At 40.3% G+C, this 27,198-nt stretch overlaps 1 protein-coding gene across 9 annotated transcripts in view; it reads right to left on the minus strand.

Annotated features, from left to right (window-relative positions):
• LOC124619295 (ral GTPase-activating protein subunit beta) overlaps positions 1-27,198 on the minus strand; it is a 370,359-nt gene that overhangs the window by 205,720 nt on the left and 137,441 nt on the right. For all 9 annotated transcript variants that reach the window (XM_047145577.1, XM_047145575.1, XM_047145576.1 and 6 more), the window contains 3 exons: positions 26,092-26,241; positions 17,438-17,697; positions 1,964-2,109 (listed from right to left, as the gene is read on the minus strand). In XM_047145577.1, the coding sequence (XP_047001533.1) occupies positions 1,964-2,109; positions 17,438-17,697; positions 26,092-26,241 (556 nt within the window). The remainder of the gene's footprint in view (positions 1-1,963; positions 2,110-17,437; positions 17,698-26,091; positions 26,242-27,198) is intronic.

Here is a 27,198-nt window from a genome sequence, read left to right on the forward strand (position 1 = left end):
GGGTACAGCACAATCCGAATTAAGACTCTTGATAGTGTCCTCCAACAAGGAACTTTTCTTCAGGAGGAGATTAGTGTTTTCTCAACATTCTTTGTCGGGTTGGCACTCATTCTGATATATGCTGAATCTGATAGTACAAGCTGAACCTTTTAACTGTAATCCTGTTTGTCCAACACAACTGTAATATTTTCCTTGGTCACAAGTAAGTTAACAATATCAGGATCCACTCTGAGTGAACGAAAAGCACCCATACAGTTTCCGTTACATTACTCTTAGGCGATCTTGCCCCAGTCAGTACATGACATGCTTCTCTGCTAACCACCTCAGCAGCATCAGGTGGTAGTTTAGAAACAACCTGTTTGACAGAACTTATAAAATCAATAACTGGTAAATGCTTGCACATCAGTGCAAAGTTCAAATTTAACAGAAAACTGAGATGTGGCATCTGTCTCCGAGCTATGGAAATGTTCAAATTTTGCTGAATGCCAGGCCATTACTTCTAGCCGGACTACAATTAGGAGGCACCATCTGTCCAATACCAAAAAATGATGAAATTTTCAAAGTAATAATTAAATTAAGTCAAAATAATTCCTTGGAAAAATAAAATCCAACTATTGGTGAGTGTAATAGATCCTTTCCTGAACAACAGCTAAAACAGCACATTTTTTGATATGATTAGTGGCAGGAGACTTAATATGACGCACAATTTTGGCAAACGTTGGAACAACATTATGATCTCTGCACCATAACAAGAACAATAATGCACATTGCAACCTCACTCTACTACCATGAAGTTTACCCAAACTACTCCAGCAACAATACATTCCCTCTCTGTAAAGATAAACTTGTGTTCTTCTTGGCATATAAAATGTTCAAACAACTTAGAGGAGTGCAAGCCAGGTGACATCCTCGACAACAGCCAATATTTCGACAGGTGCACACCCTGTCATTTTCAAGGCACAATTAATGAAAATAACAAGATGGCACACAAGTCAACAGCCTTTTTGCCTTTTGTAGGAAGCATTTCCAACAAAACAAACTTTGTCTGGTCATATTCTGTGGAAATATGATGTGAAACTTGTTCTTCAAGCACCATTTAAGATTACAGCCCTTGTAGGAACCATAAAGGATGACCTTGGTTTGCAGGTGGCTATCGTGTTCCTTTCAGCTGTGGCATGTCGTATACTGGTCAGACCGTCAGGACATTGAAGGACCAGTGTACTGAACATAAGCATCCCACACGCATACAACAGCTGAGTAAATCTGCTATTGCTAAACGTTGCCTTGGCACCAGTTATCCTATGGAATGTAACAACATGGAGATACTGGCATGCACTTCCAGCTATTGGCATTGTTTTATTAAGGAAATAGATGAAATTAAATTAGTAAGTATACATGTAAACAGAGATGGAGGTTTTTGCTTAAGTGATATCCAGAATCCTGCTCTTCCCCTCATCAAACAACAGATGAGCAGTGTTGCAACTGTGCCTTCAAATGATGTGTCGAAACATTGGTGGTTCGGTTGTCGAAGACATTCCCGTAAGTTAACTGATACCCAAACTTGTTTATTTAATATAATATACAAACACCAAACAATCGAACAATAGAAAATCTGGGAGAGAATAACAACAATATGAAATGTATAGGTCGTTACTCACCACAAAGAGGGGATGTTTAGCAGCAGACAGGAAACTGAAAGAAGACTGTTAGAAATTATGATATAGATATTACAATAATACCTAACACATTTTCTTTCAATTGCCTGTTTGCTACACAATATCTTCTCTATGCCATGAAACGGAATGCAATGATTTATTTACTGTATATTTATGAGTAAATCTGCAGCTTCTTTTAATAGAAAACAGTGATATCCAACCCACATCTACATAGTCTAGTGTTCTAAAAATTAATTTCAGAGAATAGAATTTGTATTTTCAAAAATGTGGATAGCTTGATCACTCACTTAAGTTTGAGGTCCTTATCTGGGAGAACAACTTCCAATGCATCAGTGACATATGGAAGCAACACCTGCACACCATCCAAATCCAGTCGAAAAAGGTCTGATGAGTTGAGGAGGATGCTGGCAAGGGATTCACCACACTCGCGATTCTAGAAAGAAAAATATCAGTTGCAAGGTAGTTGAAATGTAATTAACACTGTATATGGTGTGTAAATCCAATGTGCAGACACTTGTGTACAGCACATGTGCCAAATGCATTTCTCACTTATTGACAAATCATCAATGCTCTGAAATACGTGTGCACTTGTAACCACAATTATATTTACAATTAACTGGAAAAGATATTTACAATTATTACAACACACATTTTAAACATTAAACATTAGAGAACTTCATACAGTTAACTTCTGTTTTACTCCAAATATCTTTTCGTCCTGTTTTACATTGATAGTTGTATTTTTTTGTACATCTTTATTTCACATATTTTCTCTCTGCATGTTTCCAGTTTTTCTTTCTCTGAAACTGTGTGTGTACGAGAGTAAATGGATCACCTGTATCATTCCTAAGACTGATCACCAGCAATTTCTTATTGTTAGTTTTCCCTATTATTCATTACACGATTCTGTCCTGCTATGGTTTCATATGTGCAGTAATTTACATGACATAACTGGATACAAGTGTTGTGGAGTCACTTTTGATTTTTCCTTTTTTAATTGTGTGATTGTATATCAGTTATTTTGGTAGTAATCAAAAGCAGAGGGAAAGTTTTAATATTTCTAACATTTGATGTTGTTAACAAGTTTCTCTACATTATTCTCAAGCACCAAAGCCTGCAACTACGACATTCAAGTTAGCATATACTTATACGGTGAAGCCTGTCTCTGTGGAGTTTTGAAATGTTTGTGTAGTTGGAGTTTGATTTTAGTTTTGCAGTCTACTTGTATGTTTCATTACTGTAACACTTTTGTGACCAGTGGGGCATGTGTGCCCACATACAAATTTATTTACCTGAGTTCACAGGAACATGAAAGTCCCACACCTGTGTGGTGTTATAATCTAACATTGTACATATCAACTGTCTGGAGTTAACAGGTTCAGTGTTTGGCACCTAATGTGTGATATATCACTTAATTGTTGCAGTTGTCAATGTGTGCCTTGTGTTTTGGTGAATTTATGTAATTTTTTTCCTGTCTGCAATAGATAAGCTCAGTAAAGGTATTTGTTGTCTATTTTACACTGTTTGCTAGAAATATACAGATCAGTGCCAATATTTACTGATAAAATACTTTTATATTTCTTTAATGGTTTTTTCCTTAGGGCCAGTGTATGTAGAGAATTTCCATTTGTGCCTTTTGTTCATATTTGTGTCTAAATACCAACACTTACATATTTTATTCAGAGCTATAATTTTATTCTATTATTATTATTATTATTATTGATTCAAGCCAACTAAGGAGCACTTATGACTAGTTGTTCTTCGATGCTCTCTTCCGTTCCCAATATCTCTTGAGCCCTATTGATAATTTCTCCTTCCTCTCCTGTTAAAGGGGCTTCCGGCATTTAGGGGCTCTAGATGGTGGGGTCCAACACTCTACTATAGCACAAAATTTGGAATGATCTTCTACCTCAAGATCCGAGATCCCATCCGAATCCAAGTCCTTTAGTACTTCATTGAGACAGGCTTCCAGTCTTGTAGCTTTCAACCAATGAGAAGACTTTTTGGTAAGCCCATTGTTGTTCATTCATTGTAGGTGCCCATACAACTTGAGCCTCGTAGATCACATACTAGAGTTGGCTGATTCTAACTGTTGATACAGCTCAGAATTAGACTTCAATCAGTAGGTTCCACCTGGGAGCAATCCCAGGCCACAAATTTGTGAAACACGGCAAAAAACAGTGTTTGTTAAGTTAATTTACAATGTTTCACCAAGAACCCACAGTTGATTCAATTAAAATGATTTATTTTACTTCCCTTGATTTGTTATGAAACCGAAAACTCCACAAACACCTGGTTTGTTTTTTGGGTTGAATACTGTCTTACCCTTCTCTTTATATTTCTCCCAATTGAAAGCTGCCTTATAGGAACAAGATGAAAAGAAAGTTGGTGACATTAACATGGTTCCACATGACGAAACTGTTTACTACTGCAGTGTTTACCAGAAAATAAAAAAGATGATGCCTCAATTTGACTGAGCTACTGCCAATTGCATATCTTTCTCTCCACTGCTCAAATGGGTTTACAGCTCCCATTACAGCTGTGTACTCTGCTGTGGATGCAGGTAGGATACAGCTCAGATTATTCAGTCTCTATTTTTTCTTGCGAAGAACCTTGTATATTTCAGGTGGTGAGCGGTTGATAAAACTGTAACTGGATTGACGTCTTGCCATTTTACAGCAGATACACACACTTTTGTACACATGATGATGTACAACTACACACAGTATGAAAATATTTTCCAGCTAAGAACACAAGGAGGCAATGGAGACACTGCAGTATATGGAAACAAGAGATAAGGACTAATTTCATATGTAGGTACTGCAAAGTACCATCATCCATTCTGCCATGTTTTGATAAATTTCATAAAAATGTTTGACATAATGCTGGTTTTTATTTTTTTTCTTTCTTTTTACAGATCTAATTCCTTGTAAAACTACTATTTTAATGGTATATAAAAACAAAGATGAGGTGACTTACCAAACAAAAGCGCTGGCAGGTCGATAGACACACAAACAAACACAAACACACACACAAAATTCAAGCTTTCGCAACAAACTGTTGCCTCATCAGGAAAGAGGGAAGGAGAGGGGAAGACGAAAGGAAGTGGGTTTTAAGGGAGAGGGTAAGGAGTCATTCCAATCCCGGGAGCGGAAAGACTTACCTTAGGGGGAAAAAAGGACAGGTATACACTCGCACACACGCACATATCCATCCACACATACAGACACAAGCAGACATATTGACATTGAAAATATGTCTGCTTGTGTCTGTATGTGTGGATGGATATGTGCGTGTGTGCGAGTGTATACCTGTCCTTTTTTCCCCCTAAGGTAAGTCTTTCCGCTCCCGGGATTGGAATGACTCCTTACCCTCTCCCTTAAAACCCACTTCCTTTCGTCTTCCCCTCTCCTTCCCTCTTTCCTGATGAGGCAACAGTTTGTTGCGAAAGCTTGAATTTTGTGTGTGTGTTTGTGTTTGTTTGTGTGTCTATCGACCTGCCAGCGCTTTTGTTCGGTAAGTCACCTCATCTTTGTTTTTATATATAATTTTTCCCACGTGGAATGTTTCCTTCCATTATATTGATACTATTTTAATGGGATGTACATGTCCCACTAGACTAAGGAGGAATAAATTTAGGGAATCACTTATTCCTCCCTCAATCCAGTGGGACATATATGTGTAACTCAAAATAATTATAAAACTATAAACAACAATTGAAATTTACAAACATGGCCTGACTCAGTATCCATTCCAACATCAGGAAACCAATTTTTACAGTAATTTGTGAAATTTTAAGTAATTTGGTCATGAAAGGGTTAAAAAGTTTCAACCTTGCATTTCAGTTTGTGAATATAAGTCAACATGTACCATTTTTTTCCAAAGTTTTTTTCATTATCTGTAAGTGTAGTATACCTATGTATGTCATTTGCATTACTCCTAATTAAGGATTAGTGTCCTCATTTTGGCTGTATTTATACTGACTTTCTCCTGCACATGCTTTTCAATCTTGCTATTCAGTTTGTGGATTAAATGACTACAATATTTTTATAAGTGAACTATAAGCCATGGTAAGAGTAAAAACAAGTTTGACACATAATGGAAGCACTGAGCAGTAGCAAATAAACGAACAAGAATTCAAGCTCAGCTATGACACCCATCCACATGTAGCTTAAGTTGGTCTAATACTCCAATTTTTGTTATTGTAGGTTATGCCCACTTGTACTCACTGTGGAGATTGCTTTTCAACACCACAAAAATTTATGCCATACCTAACAACTGATGCTAAATTAAGTTAGTTACTTTGTTTAAAATTTTCATTGCATAAATAAATGGTTTAATAACTTTACTAAGCAATCCATGTGATCAGTCAATGACAAGTTCTTGTTTATAGTAATTCCAAGAAATTGAACAGAATCTGCAGTGATCATAATTTAATTGTGATATATATTCGCAGTTTGCATTCCTGAAATGTGCAATTTGTGATTTTGTAAGATTCAATTTCATAGCATTATTATTTATCCAAATTTTAAGTTCCTGGAGAGTTTGTTTCATATTCTGTGCTATTATTGCTTGTTTTTACAGTAACTTACTGCTGTTGAGTCATCTGCATACAAAATTGTTTTTGAGGTTATATTACACGACATGTTGTTCAGGGTCTAATAAGGACTCCTTGGGCAAGCCTACTTGTATCTCCATCGAATTAGAACATACTCTTTCACCTTTTTGTTGAATAAATACCCTCTGTTTTCAATTCTCAGATGGGATGAGAACCAGCTTAAAGATTTTTCAGGAAAGTCATGAACAGCCATTTTGTGAAGCAGCAGTTCACAACAACAAAAGATACATGACACACTGGTGGATAAAGGAGTCCCACAGACTACTTCACGTTTTATGGGCATCAGAAAAATTGCTTCTTCAAATAGCTAATATCAACTATCTGCATACCTTTAGGTTTCAAGCTTAGTGTCGAACTTCCCATATCTCTTTGGATTTCGTTAGTGGTTCATCTACAATGAATATGCCTCACTACATGTCATGCCCACTGCCATTTCATTTTGAGTGTGATAAACTGATACTATAGTGTTCACTTTCAGCATGTCACTGCAGAAAGAATCACATGTTCGGCTGAGTAAAAAATCTGTGAAATTCGCACATTTCTTTACGTAATAAGTAGAATTATGAATTTTTCTTTGTGTGAGACCACTCATGCCCGTATCATGTGCCTATTAGAAATTCTAAATTTTAATATCTTACTGTTCATTTCATTTTCATATAATCTCTCACAGGTTGTATTAATACTCATTTGTACTGTGTATTTTCGAACATCTGCAAGTGCCACAGAAAATCTCATACCATGTCATCAACTGTAAAATAAATCTGTGCTTTTTAGAAACTTTTGGCAACAGTGTTGATGTTTAAAAACAATCGTTCCTTAATTTCACGGTATATTTATGTGAAAAGATAGAGACTCTTTGTAACTTATTTCATAGCAAATTGGTGTTTGTGAATTAGTTATTATAGTATGTATTATAACTAATGTCATGTTACAATTAATTACCTTTTACATTTATTATATGCATGGATCAGAAATTAATGCTATTTTCGAGTCTGCTAATAACTTCAACCACAAAGAAAGTTTCAGGAAATTTTAACTTTTATTCAAGATTTTTATCTTCCTTTAACAGAAATCTCATTTTTTGTACTAACTGTTTCATTTCTTACATGGAATTAGCACTGCTTTTAGCTTAACAGATCCAGAATTTAAAAAAGAATCAGCAGATTTATTTGAAAGTTATTTGTTTATGTTCTGTAAGACATTGCACCAGCTGCAATGCTGCCCCATTGTGAATGCTGTTCTTGAACATGGGGCGAGTCATTTCAAGCAGCTGGAAATTGCCCTGATTACTGTCAAACTATTGGAAGTTGCTGTGAATGGGTGCGTTGGGAGAACTCCCAAGAGTCATGTACCAGAGATACCAAAGCTACCTCAAGTACTATTCTGCTCTGTGGATCCTGTCTCCACTACGGGAAGTATGGGATCTAACATGACTCGTCCACTTGACTGTGACTGGCATGTCAGTGGTAGGGCTAGGTGCACTGGAAGTTCAAACATGAAGTGATTGGTGGTACCACTTAGGGAAATTGCAGCAAGCCATGGGAAATAACAGTAGGTGCACTCAGTATGCATGCCTGGGTCCTCATTCAATATGTGTAAGAGGCTATTCCTGCAGCTTTTGAGAAAACCAGGGAGCAACCATTTGCAGATTGTGCCACACACTAGAACAAATGATACCTATTGGCTAGGCTCTGAGCTCATACTTCGGTCAATTCACCAACTGTCAGAGAGGTTGAAGAAGACCAGCCTTACAGAAGCTCAACAAAGCTCACAATTTGCAGCATTGTCCCCACAACATAACATGACCCCCTGGTTCTCAGTCAAGCGGAAGAACTGACCCAGCGACTTTAAAGGTTCTGTGTCAAGCTAGGCTGTGACTTCTTGGATGTGCACCAAGTGTTGAGAACTGTAGGGGCCCCCTAAATGAATCAGGCACGACACATCAGAGGTTGCTACAAAGGTAAATGGTTGTGTGTGGGATGGACACTGGTTTTTTTTTTTTTTTTTTTTTTTTTTTTTTTTTTTTTTTTTTTTTTTTTTTTTTTTTTTTTCCCCAGTCTAGGTGACTTCACCAAGTCAAGATAATGATAACTACAGGAGGCATTAAAGGGCCCATGTGAGCAGTATAAGATCTGAAGAAATGCTCCCCACAGGTGACAGTCTTGAGACCCTAAACATTTGCAGAGCTTGAAGCACCACTAAAAAACTGTGGAACTGACATTACGACAGGTACAGAAAGCTGGTTAAAATTCAAAATTTATAGTGGTGAGATTTTTGGGAACATTTAAGCATACATCAAAAGGACAGGCTAATGGTAAATGGAGGCGGTGTATTTGTCACAGTAGGTAAGAAACTCAAATACACCAAGACAAAAATTGAAACTGTTTGTAAGACTGTCTACATAAGACTCCGTATCAAGAGTGTGGATGAACATCAGCTCCAGCTATTGACCAACAGAATCACCTCCAGCTGTAATTGAAAATTTTGGAAAAATCTAAGTTCAGTTCAGGTAGTACATAAATTCCCCATCATAATGTCATCATTGGAAGAGACTTTAATATTCCAACAATCCATTGGGAAAATTACCGCTTTGTAAGTCATGGGTGTGACAAAATGTCACACAAAAACATAACCAAATGCGTTCTCCGAGAGCTACCTAGAACAGGTTGTTCAGATGCCCCATCAAGAGAGAAATATGATGAATCTCATGGCAATACATGAATCTGACCTCTTTGAGAATGTCTACATCGAAACTGGTATCAGTGACCAAGAGGCAGTTGCAAAAATAATGATTACCAAAATATGAAGAGCAAGTACAACAAGTAAAAAGATTTATATGTTCAGTAAACTAGACAAAAAGCCAGTAGAGCCCTGACTCACTAAAAAAAAAAAAAAAAAAAAAAAAAAAAAAAAAAAAAAAAAAAAAAAAAAAAAAAAAAAAAAAAAAAGCTCTGATAAGAGGATGTAGTAGTATTCTGGCTCAGATTTAGAAGAATAGTTCATAATGCACTTGAGAGTAAGTAACTATTAGAAAAGTTCATGATGGGAGGGACTTCCCATGATATTCAGTAACTGCACAAGAACTTCTAAGGAAACAGGCTCTTGTATAAGGTAAAGGCAGGACAGATGCTGCACATGTTTTCAAATTAGTTTTTATCAATATATACACACTTAAATCACAATAAAATTAGGCAAGATTGATGGTTTGAACATTGTATTTTATAATAGATAACAACGCATTACAAAAAACTTTATAACAAAATAACATTCTTATGATGCACAAAGGCTTGTAAATTTCAATTAATTATAAGGGAGGGACAGATGGCCAATGGCAAAATACTTTGAAAATGACATTACTTTGATTTTTGTTTTTTAAGTTTATTTTTAAGATATCCACACAATCGACACATGTTCTCATGGAGAGTGCATGATTCATGAAGCCACCTAGAACATCCTACACATTGAATCCAGTCAGAGATAGACATTGTTTCTTGATAAAGTTCAAGGCACTCTACACATTCATTTTCTTCGAAATTTAATTCATTGGAGGAACTATCATGTGGGGAAATATCATCATCATCATCTTCTTCTTCTTCTTCTTCTTCTTCTTCTTCTGAAACTGAGTCTTCAAACAGACGCCTCTTTACAGTTTTTTCCCTCTGGTTTTGGGGATTTGATTTCTTTTAGCTGCTACATTTTTGTGGGCAAGAGCTTTTCCTTTCTTGTTTCTATCAGTGGTTTCCTTTCTTTTCGTTGCCATAAAATCGCCGGATGTTATATTTGTTGCTGATTGCTTTCTTTTGGATTGATTTCTCTGATGCAGTATAGGAACAAGTGAAATCTTTTCCAGCAATTTTGATGGAGTCTCTCCATGAGGTGTCACTGAGTTGTCATTTACACAGCAGCTGCCTTGATCAGTTGGTCGATGAGTAGCCAAAGTTCTCTTAACACATTTGTTTCAGACCTTGATCATTGATGGCTCATCTGGAGTCAGATAATTAGAGACATCTGCAGCAGTTGGGAGATCAGTATTATTAATGTCTGAATGAAGGCATGGTTTGGAATTACTCCTATGTCAAGCGGGATAATTCCAGCAGCTGTAAATCCGGATACACCAATCTGGACAGTGGCAGCATGAGTCCAAGCTTTGAAGAGCAACTCTCCAAATTGCTGCCTTGTAATTCTTCTGTCTTTTCTTCCACTACCTACAATCCATGAATAACAAGCCTCTTTAAAGTAGGATTTCAGCGGTTTGAAAAATGATCGGTCTAGTGGCTGTAAAAGTGTGTCGCGAGGCTAGGCAAACAAATTATCAACACTTCATTTTCAATAGCTATATCCAAAAGGGTGACACAATTCATATGAGAGGCATGGCCATCTAACAGAAGCAGAGCAGGGCCAGGAGCCTATCTAGGAAGGAAATGGTTTATGAACCAATCCATGAAAATATCACTGTTGACATAAGCGGATTCTCTCCTCATAACAACTGATCCTGGAGGCACGTTGTCTTCTGCATTTTGTTTTTTATTCACTCCTTTGTAAATGCAATAAGGTGGTAAAAAATTTCCCTCGCCATTACAGCATGCAATAACTGTTATTGTCTCTCCTCTTTCAGCAGAAATAATGGCATGGACATCTCTGCTTCCTTTTGCCGCAACAACCTTACCATGTTCATTGTTTAATTGTGGACCAGTTTTGTCTACGTTGTAGATACTACCTGGTTTATCCAAAAGCCCATTTTCGGTCAACGTTTGTGTTAACAGATCAAAGTAAGAATTGACTTCATCTCTGTTCATTCCAATTGCTCTGGCTACAAAAAGCCCTTGCACTTTTCTGATGCTTAAGCCCTCATTGTGTTCTAAAAATGAGAGCAACCAATCTTTCTCTGCAAGTTTCTTTTCCCTGTTGATTTGTTTTTCAGTCCCATCTGATCAGCTAAATTGAAAGCTATTTGCCTGATTTCTGACGGTTTGTGAGCAAAGCCACACGATTGCAATTTCTTTATATGGGCAGCTAATTTCCTTTCTGCATCTTCACCCAAGTATGATGATGGTCCACACCCTGCTGTCTTGAAATTGTGTGTAGCAAGTCTACTCCTTAATGTTCGTTCTGGTATATTTTTCATTTGAGCTGCTTTCCTTTTAGCATAACCTTCCTCTTTCACTAGCTTCACTGGCTCTAATAGATCTTCTGCAGTCCATTTTCCCCTGTCTGTTGTCCTAATGCATTTTCTTGGCATTTTTCTGTAAAGTAAAAACGTATGGACTCCTGTTAGCATTGCAAACATTGCGGCATATGTCCCACAGTATTGGTGCGTCATCTGTCCGTTTTCATAGGGACAGATGCCGCACCCTCATTTTCACCAAAAATGTTATCGAAAGAAGACATTACTCGACCGACATCACCTACAATGTTTCTACTACACAATCTAAATACAAGTTATAAGCTACTAGGCGCGTATCTACTAGTACATACTATTAAAAAGGAATTGCGAAAAATTTCCTTTACTTATCTTGGCCTCAAAATGCTATTTTCTTAAATTTCTCCTCTATTTACCACTCCTGAAGAATAAAAACTTGAGAATAATCTGATCTCACCAGCACTTACAACAACAATGAGCATCGCATGCAGAACAATGTCTGCTGATGAATTTCTTGGAAGAGAGGCGTCTGTCCTCCCCCATCATCTGTCCTGCTTTTACCTTAATAGGTGTGAAACAAAGCATAGGGCTACAGACAGAGAGATGCTGAATGAAATGTGTTTGCCTGTTAAGAGGGAAATGCATGACACCTTCAGCAACTACCATTGCAGAATATTATCGAAGGATCTGTCACAAAACCCAGAGAACTTCTGGTCATATGTAAAGCCTTTCAGCGCTACCAAAGTTAATGTTCAGACACTCACGGATAAAACTGGGACTGAAACTGTGAGTAGCAAAGCAAAAAGTGGAAACACAACTTGGTTTACAACTGTTTCTTTACAAATCAAAATCCTGGGGTATAGCTCCGGTTTAATTATTGCTGCACTGCAAAGATGATTTATATAGACATTATTGTCATTAGTGTTGAGAAACAACTGAAACGGCTTAAGCTGAACAAAGCTCCTGGGCCCAACTGAATTTCTAATGGATTCTACACTGAACTTTTGGTTGAGTTAGCCCCTCTTTCAACTATAATCTACTGCAGATCCCTCGAACAAAAAATAGTGACAAGTAGTTGGAAGAAAGCTCAGGTCTACAAGAAGGGTATCAAAGGCAACCCACAAAACTCCATTTATTGTCGAGCCTTAGAACATATTGAGAGCGCAAACATAATGATGTATCTCAAACAGAATGACCTCCTCCATGCCAAATACCACAGATGATGGAAACATTGATCACGTGAAACCCAATTCACACTTTCCTCACATATCATGAAAGCCATGAATCATGGGAGCCAGGTAGATGCAGTATTTCTTGATTAGCAAAAAGTATTTGACTCTGTACCACTAATATGCTTATTTTCTAAAGTTATTGTATGGAGTATCTTGTGAAGTTTGTGACTGGACTGAGGCTTTTTTGGTAGGGACGATGCTGTATGTTATCTTGGAGTTATCAACATATGTAGAAGCAAATTTTGGTATGCCCCAGGGAATTGTGTTGGGATGTACAAATATTCAGTGAGATCTTAATAAGATTTCAAAGTGGTGCAAAGATTGTAAATTTGCTTTAAGCGTTCAAACATGTAAAATTGTGCACTTTTAAAAAAAAGGGAGTATTCTACTAGTACAGTATCAGTGAGTCACATTTGAAATCAGCCAACTCATACAAATACCTAGGTGTAACACTTTGTAAGGATATGAAACAGAATGATCACAAAGGTTCAGTCATAAGTAAAGCAAGTGCCAGACTTCAGTTTACTAGTAAGGAAATGCAATCAGACTACAAAGGAGACTGCTTACAAATCACCTACATTACCTATCCTAGAATACTGCTCAAGTCATGGGACCCGTACCAAACAGGACTAACTAGGGAGGGTATACTGAATGCATACAGAGAAGGGCAGGCACTTATGGGGAGCATGTCCCAGAGATGCTGAATCAGCTGAACTGGCACTATCTGAAGATACACACAAACTATCCCACATAAGCCTACTTGCAAAATTTCAAGAACCTCCTTTAAGTATTACTCCAGGAATATACTAGGGCACCCTACGTACCGCTCCTGTAGGAATTAGGAGAACAAGATGAGATGAATTATCACACACACACAGAGGCATTTAAACAGTCATTCCTCCCACACTCCACCCACGACTAAAAAGGCAGAAGCTCTAATAACAGGTACAATGGGAAGTACCCTCTGCCATGCAATGTATGGATGCAGATGTAGAATTGTGTCTTCCATTCATGTTTGTTGACTTATCAACTTGTTTGTTTCCTAGTCTTTACTGGTATCTCAACAGACAGCTCTTAACTCTTCACTGAGCAAGAATCAGTTTTTGAATAGTGTTTGTGTTATAAGTCCATATCTCTTTGCCACAATTCAAACCTGGTTACAGACTTTAAATCACGCAACCAAATTCCATAATATAGGCTATATATATATTATCATCATGCCATTTCATTGATAAGAAAAGGCAAAAATGCAGATGTATTTCCAAACACAGTCACTTTAACAATTAGTCACAATTTTTATAACAAAGATTGAAATACATTTCTTTGTAATGCAGTTGAAAATAGTGAAAATTTAGTTACACGTAATGTGCGGTAATTGTAGCACATTATTTCAATTTGTGGAGGTGTGAAATTGAGTTTTTCATTACACAGTGCAACCTAGGCATTAGTAAACAAACAAAAGAAGTTTTGCATCAAAATCTGTATGAGAGAAAAAAAATTACTTTGAGTATTCTCAGTACTGATCTTCAAATGGGGCCATGAATAGCCTAAAGCAAGATGTTTAAATAAAATATATAACATTTCACTGAGAAACTACACCATTACACTTGTCAGGTAACTTAGCTATCAATATCTCATGAACAGGGGCAGTTGTAAAATTTTTAATGAGTATTTAGGCTACCAAAGAGAGTGTGCTATTTAACAAACACAATGTGTGTTGTGAAGCTTTTCCAGCGTATAAGCTGCTTCCAAGGTTCTGGGCTGTACTGCTGGATCCAATTGCTGAAGGTCCGCTGTATTTCATCCACATCTACATCTACACGCATACTCTGCAAATCACACTCAAGTGCTTGGCAGAGCATTCATTGAACCACCTTCACAATAATTCTCTATTATTCTAATTTTGAATAGCGTGCGGTAAAAATAAACATCTATATATTTCCATGCGAGATCCAATTTCCTCATATTTTATTACCTAGGTAGGTCGGTGTCAACAAAATATTTTCACATTCAAAGGAGAAAGTTGGTGATTGAAATTTTGTGAGAAGATTCCACTGCAGCAAACAATGCCTTTCACTTAATGATGTCCACACCAAATCCTGTGTCATGTCCATGACACTACGTCCCCTGTTTTGGGATAATACAATATTTACTGCTCTTCTTTGAACTTTCTTGATGTACTCCATTAATCCTATCTGGTAAGGTTCCCAGATCATACAACAGTATCCCAAAAGAGGACAGACAAGTGTAGTGTAGGCAATCTCTTTAGTAGATATGTTATGTTACATTTTCTAGGTGTTCTGATAATAAAACACATTCTTTGGTTTGCCTTCCCCACAACAGTTTCTACATGTTGTTTCCAAATTAAGGTGTTCATAACTGTAATTCACAGGTATTTTGTTGAATTTACAGCTTTTAGGTTTGACTGATTTATCATGTAAGCGAAGTTTAATGGATTCCTTTCAGCACTCATGTGGATGACCTCACACTTTTCAAAATTTAGGGACAACTGTGAATTTTTACATCATACAGATATCTTTTCTAAATCATTTTGCAGTTTGTTTTGATCTTATGATGACTTTACTAGACAATAAACAGCAGCATCATCTGCAAACAACCTAAGATGACTGCTCACATTGTCTCGTAAATCATTTATATAGAGAAGGACCAGCAGAGGGCCTACAAAACTACAATGTGGAACACTGGAAATCACTTCCATTTTACTCAATGACTTACTGTAAATTACTATGAACTGTAGCCTCTCTGACAGGAAATCACAAATACAGTCACATAACTGAGACGATATTCCATAAGCACGCAACCTCACTACAAGCCGATTGTGTGGAACAGTGTCAAAAGCCTTCTGGAAACCTTAAAATATGAAATCAATTTGAAATCCCTTGTCAATAGAACTCAATGCTTCGTGTGAGTAAATAGCTAGTTGTGTTTCACAAGAAAGATGTTTTCTAAATTCGTGTTGACTGTGTGTCAATAGACCATTCTCTTTGAGGTAATTCATGATGTTCGAATACAATGTATGTTACCAATCCTGCTGCATATTGATATTAATGATCTGGGCCTGTAATTTAGTGGATTACACTTGCTACCTTCCTTGAATATTGGTGTGATCCGTGCAACTTTCCAGTCTTTGGGTATGGATCTTTTGTCTAGCAAGCGGTTGTATATGATTGTTGAGTATGGAGCTATTGCATCAGCATACTCTGAAAGAAACCTAATTGGTATACTGAGTGGATCAGAATGGTGCTTCTTGGTATGTTTCTTTAATACAAATGGAATTTAGAAGCAACTCTTTAGTTTTTGCAGTGTATCATGTGGCAATGTTTTTCCTTCTTTCTGCTCAGCCAACGATAAAATACCCTTCTCCATTAAAAGGGCTCTTGCTTGTCGTATCAAATATTCAGAAACCTGTCATTTAACAGACATTGCAAACTTCTCATATGTCAGCTGTTCATTGACTCTTTTGTGTAGAATAAATATATTTAGGGCAAATGTGTACCCTATGAATTGTCATAGCCACACCATCACCATCACCTCCATCTTGAACACAGCATGTGAGTGCAGCACAAAAGTCAGCTTACTGCATGTAAGCAACAATACCCACGTTTCCATTTCAACATAAATGACTAGTTCATTCCCGTTTTTCTTTTTATGTATTTATTCAGTTTTGAACACATTTTTATTGCTTTCATAACTTATAGAATAGAAGATAAGGATTCATTTGTAAACAAGTCTTTTGCATTGTAACATTTCTATAATTTTTTGTTTTGTATCATTTTTACATTGATTTGTAATGAACAATTAATTATACATATATAAAAAATCCATTATCAATGCAAGCACTGTCAAATACAAATGAAAGAAAAAAACTTGAATCTACTGCATTGCAACTATATATGTTTTTATTCACTGATGCCATGTTAATGTATGGTAATGCATTGTTCACCAAATACCACTTATGACACTTAGATATGAACCCCACATATCTTGATTTTTACTTTACATAAATTGCAAATAGAAATCGGAAAATGTTACAGATTTTAATTTTTTCTCATCCTATTGTTGAGTCTAGGGCACACACAAAAAACTTTGCAGTGGTGGTGATGGTGGTAGTGGTGTTGTTTCATTACGCTGTCATTTATTTTCCCACGGGTAAGACCAAGAGGACGTTTATCGACACAATTCTGTCATTCTCTCTGTCATCTTATGTAATCTGTTAACACCACCACTTACCATATGCCATTCTGCACACTTTTCTTAAAAACTAATTTTTAGTATGTGCTATGGCAAGTTTTGTAGTAGTAAATACACTTCTTGTATAGATTTCAGTAGCACGTATATGTGTGCAATACATATCAATGTTTTGTAAGTGGCTTCAGACATCTATAAAGTTTTACCACAGTCATCATTTTTAATGTGATTATGACTAAATCAAAAAGAAAGGCATAGAACACTGCTAGGAAGGCAGGAGCTCCTCCTTCTTCCATTTGCTTATTCTTTTACCATACTTCCTTTCTTAATTTTTCTCAATAGCTTCGGAATCAGTGTAACCTTTTTCAACAGCTTAGTACTCTTTTTAAAGCATCTGAATCACACAGCCCCTCCCAACCTCTAAGTGATTCTGGCCTTTTGTTTTGCTAATGTAAGTTTGCAGGTAACCATAAGTCTCTGAGTACTGGCCAAAGAGTTGCTTAGATTATCAATAAAATTGAGGACCAGCAGTAATGTAAAAAGTTCTCACAAAAATACTTACCTCAGGGACTCTCAAGCCTTGTTGCAAGGAAAGGTAAAAGCGTGCTAAGTATACTGGCAATATCTCTTCACCAGTCTTCTTAGCACAGAAGATGCGGCATAGTGCTCCCAGCGCCTCGGCTCGACCAGCTTCATACTTTCCTCCACCAGGTGGTAAGGGTGGCTCAGACTCATCTGCCAATGATGCTGGCTGGGAGAAGCTCCCTTTCCGATTATCAACAAGGACTGAACTTGGTCGTTTAGAAGAGTTCCCATCAAGCCCTGCACGAATTTTTTCTGAATAAGTTATTGGTCGTTTTGTAGTGTTTCATACACTAACAACATAAAACTGAACACCAAAAATGTTAAATTGTAATATAAGTCCAAATCGGTAATAAACGCCATTTAATTTATTTTTTCTTTCATACACGTCAGTGAAATAATGATGGCATAATAACATGTTCAATGCAAAATCAAAATATTTGTTTCGATACTGTGTCAATAATGTCAGAATAAAGCAAAATAAGTAAATATATTCTGGTGTTGGAAGGTGCGCAAGTGGAATGCGCGCCAGCGGGTATGGACCTGGATACTGTGCTCCAGCGCTCGCCTGCACCACGAGCCTCACGATTTGAGTGCACCACTTTCCGTGCCACGTGAAGTTCGCAGCCTATCGTGTTTCCCCGAGGTCAGGTATTTAGGGTGGCCGCATGGTGCTATCCCAGCAGTCTGGTACTCATTGTAGTTCGCATGTGCATCTCGGCCCTGCTGCGTTCAAGTTCTGTGTGTTGATATACCTACTGTTGTTGTTTGCAGTGTTCCTGCATTGTTGTTGTCTCATCATGTTTGTCACCTCAGTTCTTGCTTGCTTGCCTCTTGTTTTGTCTGGGTCAGTCATAGTGTCTGTCATCCCCAACTTGTTTGTCTGTCCTGTCTTTTCTTAGCTATCAATACCTCCAGTGGCTTCCCTGCCTGGTCGCTTCGCCTCTTCATTCTCTGCTGTGCACTACTCACTGGTCATTCACGCCTATAACACTGGCGACAAGGTAGAACATTCGGCAGCATGGAGGCTAAGTTCATCTGCCTCTTGGAGCAACAGCAGTATCTCATGCAGCAGCAGCAGCAGCAGCAGCAGTGCCAGTTAGAAGTCCCAGTTAGAAGTCTAACAGCAATCCTTGCAGTTGCTGTCAGACAAAGTCTGAGCACAGGATGCCCTCCCGCACCAGCTCCTGGGTGTCCCAGTTTCTGATGCTTCCCCATGTCCGCTGTCGTTTCTGCCCTTTGACGATGCTAAGAAAGACTGGGAAACACACTTGTATCATCTGAAACAAAATTTCACAGTGTTTCAGGTCACAAATGACTCCCTGCAGCGGTCGTTATTCTTGTGCTGTGCATCACCAGACACATTCTTTCTGCTCAGGAAGTTGGCACTGTTGCCCGGCCCTGTGGTTCTCTCCTTTAACGAGATACGTGTGCTGCTGACTAACTACTATTCCCAGCACTACCATGTCGTGGCATCTCGGCTTCAGTTCCACCAGTAACATAAACAGCCTGGTCAGTTGTACTATTCTTGGGTCACAGATTTGCAGGGTCTCAGCCGCAAATGCAACTTCATTTGCACCAATCAACATTGCAAGGCATCATATATGGACTCCTTAATTCGCGATGTGGTCATTCAACCTGTGTTGAAACTCAATAACCCCTCACTGGAAGAGAATCTGCACATAGCCCACTCCCTTGAAATCTCAGAAGTGGCAAACAAGCGTCTCATGTCGAGGCCGCAGGTGGCAGCAGTAGAGTCCACCTCGCGGGTGCCTCCCTCACACCATCGGCACGGTACAGCCCACAGAGACCAACATCGACGAGACTCCTCCTTGTGCAATGTCTCTATGGCTTCAGAGCCACCAGTCGCACCTCATTTGGTGGTCGCATCGATCGCTTCCATCTCGCCCATGATGCTTTTCCACCCACTCTCGCACAGACTGTCCCCATCACTGGAAGATGTGCATGTTCTGTCAGAAAGATGACCATCTCCGTTTTGTCTGTTGCAGCCACTCATCCCACTCTCACTCCCCACCCACAGGGCATCAGGATACCGTGCACATGCTGCAGTCAGTCATCTCACTGGTCGCCCCATTGACGTGGAAGTTGTTCCTCACACTCCACATTTTTAACATGGACGTTCATTTCCAGGTTGACACGGGGCCACCATCACCTTGATCAATCTGGCGATGCATACGCGCCTGGGTTTCCCGGAGCTGTCTTCCACCTCTCGGTGATTGGTTGCTTACAGTGATGGTTCTATTCCCCTCTGTGGGCAGTTCTCGATAGCGGCCACCTATAAACATGTTCCCCGGCTCCTGACTCTACTGGTGGTTGACCATCCCTTGGCTTCAAACATTTTTGGACTCGATGCTTTCATTCTGTTTGGCATTTTGATTTCTGATGAAGATAAGGTCATTTCCACTGTCGTCCCGTTCCAGGACCTTGACGATCTGTGGCCGGCCTACGCCTCTCTCTTTCAGTCTGACTAAGGGTGTGCTTCGGACTTCCAGGCACACATTGCTCAGCTGCAGTTCTTTCAGACTTGACCCAATCCTGTGGCCTTGCATCCAGCAGTCAAGCAAGAACTTAATCAACTGCAGGCTGCTGGCATCATTGAGCCCATGTAGGCGAGTGCCTGGGTGACGCCCTTGGTGGTGGTGGATTGCATATGTGGGGATTTCGGAGTTACAATCAATGCACAATCCCTGGTTGTAACTTACCCAGTCCCTGGCAGGAAGACCTTCTCGGACTTGCTCATGGCGAGTACTTCTCCAAGATCTCTCTAAGATCTCTCTAAGATCAAGCTGACGGAGGCTTACCACCAATTACCCTCAGATGAGGAATCCCAGAACATTGTGGTCATAAACACGCCTTTCAGATTATATAAATACAAGGGCCTTCCATTTGGTATTTCCTTGGTGCCGGGAATTTTCAATAGGTACCTGGAAAAGCTCACATGGCCCATCCCGGCTTGTGTCAATTATCTCGATGACATCTTGCTCACTGGCCATACACGCCACAAGCATATGCATAACCTTGATACCTGTTTTCATGCTCTGCAGGATGCATGCTTACGTTCTTGGCTGGAAAAGTGTAGTTTCTTTCAACCAGAAGTCGAATACCTGGGGCACAGATCACAACTTCGCGGCCATCAATGCCCTTCCCCGCCCCAAGGATTTATCTGACCTCCAGGCTTTTTTGGGCAAGATTAACAGCTACTTAAAGTTTTTACCCTGGCTGCTGATGTTGCACAGCCTCTCAATCACTTGTGTCGCAAAGGGGTGCCATTAACTGGACTCCTGCCTGTGATCATGCTTTTCTCCGCTTGAAAACTATGCTCAAGTCCACCCCTTGTCTGAACCCCTCTCTCCATTGGCCCCTTGGTTGTGGTGCCCAATGCTTCGGCCTATGCTATTGGGGCAGTCCTGGCTCACAGGAATGTGGATGGCTCAGAACAGCCCATTGCATATGCATCCCGGACACTATCCCCAGCACAGAGTAATTATGCTCAGAATGAGAAAGAGGCTCTAGTGATTGTGTTCGCCATTCAAAAGTTTCACATTTACCTGTCTGGGACGAAGTTCACTCTCCTCATTGATCACAAGCCTTTGGTTGCCCTCTTCGGCCCACACACACACACACACACACACACACACACACACACACACACACACACACACCTCCCTGAGTGAACTGCTCAATGTCTCCAGCACTGGGCGCTGTTCTTACACAATTATACTTATATTATCCAATATAAGCCCACCTCTCAACACTCCAACGTCGATGTCTTGTCACGTATCCCCCCACGCCCTGATCCCAAGTTCAACCAGAAAGTCCTCTGCTTTCACACTGATACGGCCCACCAAGATACACTGGATGGATTTCCCATCACTGCTGCACTGGTCACCTCTGGCATACGCAGCACACCTGTTCTGCGCTATGTTCTCCGCTATGTGACCCATGGTTGGCCCACCTATCTGACTCTCTGGTTGAAAACTGAATTCAGCCCCTGGCAGCACCTCTCCCACAAGTACTCAGTTGTGATCATCCCACCCTATTTGTGCCACTGCAATCTACGCTTGCTACACCGCAGACACCGGGGGATGTCCAGTATGAAGGCATTGTCTTGCCGGCATGTGTACAGGCCTGGCATCGGTGGCAAGATCGAACTCTTGATCCGTGGGTGCACAGTGTGTGCGCGTCACCAGGCCAGCCTGCCGCAATCATTTGCCCCCTGGCCCATGCCTTGTCGGCCCTGGGACTGCATCCATCTCGATTTTCTGGACCCATTCTTGGGATCAATGTGGTTACTCATTGTGGATGCATAGTCCACATACCTGTATGTGGTGCACATGGCGTCCACCATGCCACACTTACAGCCTTGGCTCATGTTCTCCCCATCAAAGGCCTGCCTTGTACCTTGGTCTCCGATAATGGTGCCCAATTCACAGCAGCCTCCTTCACACGCTCTGTGAGGCCAATGGTACCAAACACATCTGCACCCCTCTGTTCCATCTGTCCTCCAATGGCACTACAGAGCAACTGGTCAGGATGTTTAAACAACAGCTGACAAAAGTGGTGAAATCCTCTGCCACCATGTTGGCCCTCATCTTATTCCTGAACCCTAATCACACCAAGACGGTTGATGGTCATAGTCCTGCCAAATTCCTCCATGGGCAGCAACCATGGACCCTGCTCCATCTGCTCACACCATCTGAACCCCACTTCCGACCCTCTCAGCGCTACACCCCGGGCACAGTCGTGTGGGCTTACTCGTATGGGGGCAAGGCTGCTTGGACTCCCACCACAGTAGTCACGACGTATGGAGGGGCTCCAGTGATGCCACCATAACAAACTCTGGTACAGACACAGAAGGGGCTCCAGTGGTGCCACCATAACCAACTCTCGTACAGACACAGAAGGGGCTCCGGGGTGCCACCATAACCAACTCCAGCCTCGTACCCCTTCATGGCACCTCACATTCTCCAACACCCCCCCCCCCCCCCCCCCCCCGTCTCCCTCTGGTTTGCCCGATGCCCTCGAGTCAGCCCCACTGCCAACGGGCACCGGCTCCCTGCAGGCACGCCAGCAGTCCTTCCCGCATTGAAAACACCATGCGATGCCCTGCCCCTCCAGTGAAGTTTTGGTGGATCCCATGGATGGCCCTCCCAAGCCACCGCTGGCGGTCAACGCCACAGGGTCTCCCCCCGTTCCCTCCTTCCATCCACCACAGCACTGTCCCGGGTGTTTCCACCCCACCTCTACGCACAGGTTTTGGGGTGAAGAGGTCTGGAGTCGGAAGGAGCGGAAGTTGAATGCGTGCTGAGGGTATACACCTAGATACCCACTTGAGGTGTCAGTGCTCTGGTGTGCACCTGTGGCACGAGCTATGCCATGCAAATGCGCCACTTTCCTTACCGTGTGAAATCCACGGCCGATGGCGCTACCCACAGTCAGGCATTTAGATGGCCGCATGGCGCTACCCTGGCAGTCTGGTGCTTGCCACAGTTCACGTGTGCATCTCAGCCATCCTGCGTTCCAGTTCCGCACGTTGATATACCTACTGCCACTGTTTGGAGTGTTCCTGCATTGTTGTTGTCTCACCAAGTTTATCATCTCAGTTCTTGCTTGCTTGCCTCATATTGTGTAGTGGTCAGTTGTAGTGTGTGTCGCCCCCTACTTGTTTGTCTGTCCTGTCTGTTTGTAGTTAGAGGTACCTCCAGCGGCTCCCCCACCTGGTAGCTTCGTGTCTCCATTCTCTGCCATGCACCCCTCACCGGTTGCTCGCAGCTATAGCATTGGCGACGAGGTAAAAGGCTCGGTAGCATGGAGGCTAAGTTCGTCTGTCTCCTGGAGCAACAGCAGCAGATCCACAGCTTTACATCATACTGTAAATGAAAGCTAATTGGAGAGCCTATTGGCCACAAAGCTAATGATGCTGTACAGAAAGCCACGAAGGGCTTTGAATGATCTGCAGTTTACTTCTCTGTCCAATCGAGTGAATTTCTCCATCAGCTGTACAGCCACGGATTACCAGAAAAACCAAATCCACTGTGGTTTCAGGGTTTTTGAAACCCACACAAAACACAAAGAAACAACTATGTAAGAAATCACTGTTGATGACAATTGGGCACTTTTTATTTATGTTCTGTGATTATTACCATTAAAGAAAAAAAAAAAGTGTTCATTAAAGTAACTATGAAAGTTTTCTTACATTATTTGTAAAGTTTCATAAACCTGTTTACTACCAAATGGATTTTCTGAACATCATGTAGTTATTAATTACAGAAATTTGGAGGTACTTGATCAGACATTTACTACAAATAACAATACATCTTATTAATTAAATTTTATGGCAGTAGCACAGATAACAGAGTAAGCAGTGCTTTGTAAGGATTCTGGGTAGTTTGTGAAGTGGGTTAATTATAGGTTATATCTACATATGACACACAACACCAAGAAATCCACTAGTGTTTGTTCTGGTATCCAGCAACTAGTAGTCAGTGTCTGTTCACCTAGTTGGTGCGGCTGTGAAATATGGCTTGATCTCAACAATCCAGTCTGCAATTGTGATCTTTTTCAATTATGACTGACTGAATGGTATTTTGTGGTATTTTCCTGTGTCATCATCATATAGTGACTCTATGAGTTCATTTTGGACTTGCAAAAGATACATTTCTCATGTTGGAATATTCCACAGTTCAACAGAATTATATAATCACTTAGCACCAAGTTTTCCATTACAAGCTATTTAGAACAGTTCTCCATAATTTAAAATGTTTGTAAGAAACTCAAGAAAGTAATTTGAATTATTACACTACTGGCCATTATTAAAATAGCAACACAAAGATGATGGCGTGCTACAGACGCGAAATTTAACTGATAGGAAAAAGATGCTGTGATATGCAAATGATTAGCTTTTCAGAGCATTCACACAAGGTTGGCACTGGTGGCGACACTTGCAACGTGCTGACATGAGGAAAGTTTCCAACAGATTTCTCATACACAAACAGCAGTTGACCGGCATTGCCTGGTGAGACGTTGTTGGGATGCCTCATGTAAGGAGGAGAAATGTGTACCATCACGTTTCTGACTTTGATAAAGTTCGGATTGTAGCCTATCGCAATTGCAGTTTATCGCATCGCGACATTGTTGCTCGCGTTGGTCGAGATCCAATGACTGTTAGCAGAATATGGAATCGGTGGGTTCATGAGGGTAATACGAAACGCCGTGCTGGATCCCAACAGCCTCGTATCACTAGCAGTCAAGATGACAGGCATCTTATCCGCAAGGCTGTAATGGATCGTGCAGCCACGTCTCGATCCCTGAGTCAACAGATGGGGATGTTTGCAAGACAACAACCATCTGCACGAACAGTTCGACGACGTTTACAGCAGCGTGGACTATCAGTTCGGAGACCATGGCTGCAGTTACCCTTGATGCTGACAGGAGCGCCTGCGATGGTGTACTCAACGATGAACCTGGGTGTACGAATAGCAAAACATCATTTTTTCGGATGAATCCAGGTTCTGTTTACAGCATCATGATGGTCGCATCCGTGTTTGGCGACATCGCGGTGAACGCACACTGGATGCATGTATTCGTCATTGCCATACTGGCGTATCACCTGGCATGATGGTATGGGATGCCACTGGTTACACGTCTCGGTCACCTCTTGTTCGTATTGACGGAACTTTGAACAGTGGACATTACATTTCAGATATGTTACGACTCATGGCTCTTCCCTTCATTTGATCCCTGTGAAACCCTACATTTCAGCAGGATAATGCATGACCACATGTTGCAGGTCCTGTACGGGCCTTTCTGGATACAGAAAATGTTCAACAGCTGCCCTGGACAGCACATTCTCCAAATCTCTCACCAATTGAAAACTTCTGGTCAATGGCAGCCGAGCAACTGGCTCGTCACAATACGCCAGCCACTACTCTTGATGAACTGTGGTATCGTGTTGAAGCTGCAAGGGCAGCTGTATCTGTACACGCCATCCAAGCTCTGTTTGACTCAATGCCTAGGTGTATCAAGGCCGTTATTACGGCCCGAGGTTGTTGTTCTGGGTACTGCTTTCTCAGGATCTATGCACCCAAATTGTGTGAAAATGTAATCACATGTCAGTTCTAGTATAATATATTTGTCCAATGAATACCCGTTTATCATCTGCATTTCTTCGTGGTGTAGCAATTTTGATGGCCAGTAGTGTATCACAGGGAATATCTGTTAGAATGTAAATACTTTAGAAGTAAAGGGGAGCACTCACCAAAGAGCAGAAGTGATGAGTCTGAGCCATAGGAAGGCACACACACAGAAAAGACAGAAAACTTGCTACTTTTCGGAATTAATCCTTTAGCATTGTGTGTCCAGCCAGCACTCTGCAGGGGCACAAGTGTTTGATTCTGTGTGTGAGTGTGTGTGTGTGTGTGTGTGTGTGTGTGTGTGTGGTTTGTACTGCTTGAGATTGAAAGTGGATTTACTTCAATAGCTATCACGCTCACTCTCTTTATTGTGTATGCATCTCTCAATGAATCAATGCTTTGGCTTTTTGGTGAGTGGTCTCCTTTACTCTTAAAGTAACGGTAATTTAAATTATTCATAGTTTGGCACTTAAAAACTTACTTGCGGCAGCTGACCTGTTCTGGAACGCACCCTCACATCCTATGTTAGCTGCTTCGAACAACCATTCCCCAAAGAGGTGCAAGATGCTGTTACACTTTGGTCGACCAGGAGCAAGAGGGTTCCTTGTATCAGAACCAAGACTTAAAACTGCTGTAAAATAATTTTAAAAAAGTGTTGCAGAGAAATCTATATTTAGTATACATCACTGAAAAATCTAAGGTTCTGATGTAATAATAAATAATTATACCACAATTATCTTCTCATTAATTAAACCAATGATGTACATAACTGTCTGTCTGTTGCCTACAAGAACCAACCGATGACACATGAGAGGCTAACTCAACAATTCTATAACAGCAGTGACCTTCGGTTTCTCATCTATTTACACAGAAGATTTTGCTGAACATTTATTATCTTGAAAACTGATAATTATTTTATGGTCCATTCAAACAAGTTTCGAATTAATAAAACTACATTGTCAATTTATTCATTTTTCGTGTGAAGTGCACGGTAAGATTCCACCCATCTGCTTTGAACCCTGCAGTCCTGTGAGACGTCATGAGTTTACAGTACGAATGATGTAAGTGTTCTGTTACTGAATGTTATCCGTGGCTTTCCTAGTTACTACCGTAATCTGTAGTGTTTGTAAATTATGCTACTTATTCCAAATATGTCGTGATGTACAAGGGTGTGGTCTGGGTGAAACCTGAGAGCGCAGCTTAAATTGTTGATAGAGAAACGTAAAGATTGTACTTTTATTTTTTTTCACAAATATCTGGCTGTTTCTTTCTGTATTTAACATGATTTCCATGGGTGATATTAGGCATGAACTTAACAGCACAAGTTAAATTGTTGTGATTGGAACAATTAGTAATTACAATTATCCTGTTGTTTCTTATTATTACTTGGCTCTTTTAGTAATGTGGCGAGCTTGTTGAAGGTGAGGTTATACACAAAACTAAGGGCACAGTTCAAATGGTCATTAGTGAAAAAAGGTTTTTAAAAATATTTGGATTTTCTAGGTTTATTCTTAGGGAATTTTTCTGTGTTATTTTTCAGTTATGTCCTCATTTTGTATTGGTGTGTCTGGTATTTCTGTCTTTGTTT

The sequence above is a fragment of the Schistocerca americana genome, chromosome 6, assembly GCF_021461395.2.
Source record: "Schistocerca americana isolate TAMUIC-IGC-003095 chromosome 6, iqSchAmer2.1, whole genome shotgun sequence".
Taxonomy (NCBI): domain Eukaryota; kingdom Metazoa; phylum Arthropoda; class Insecta; order Orthoptera; family Acrididae; genus Schistocerca; species Schistocerca americana.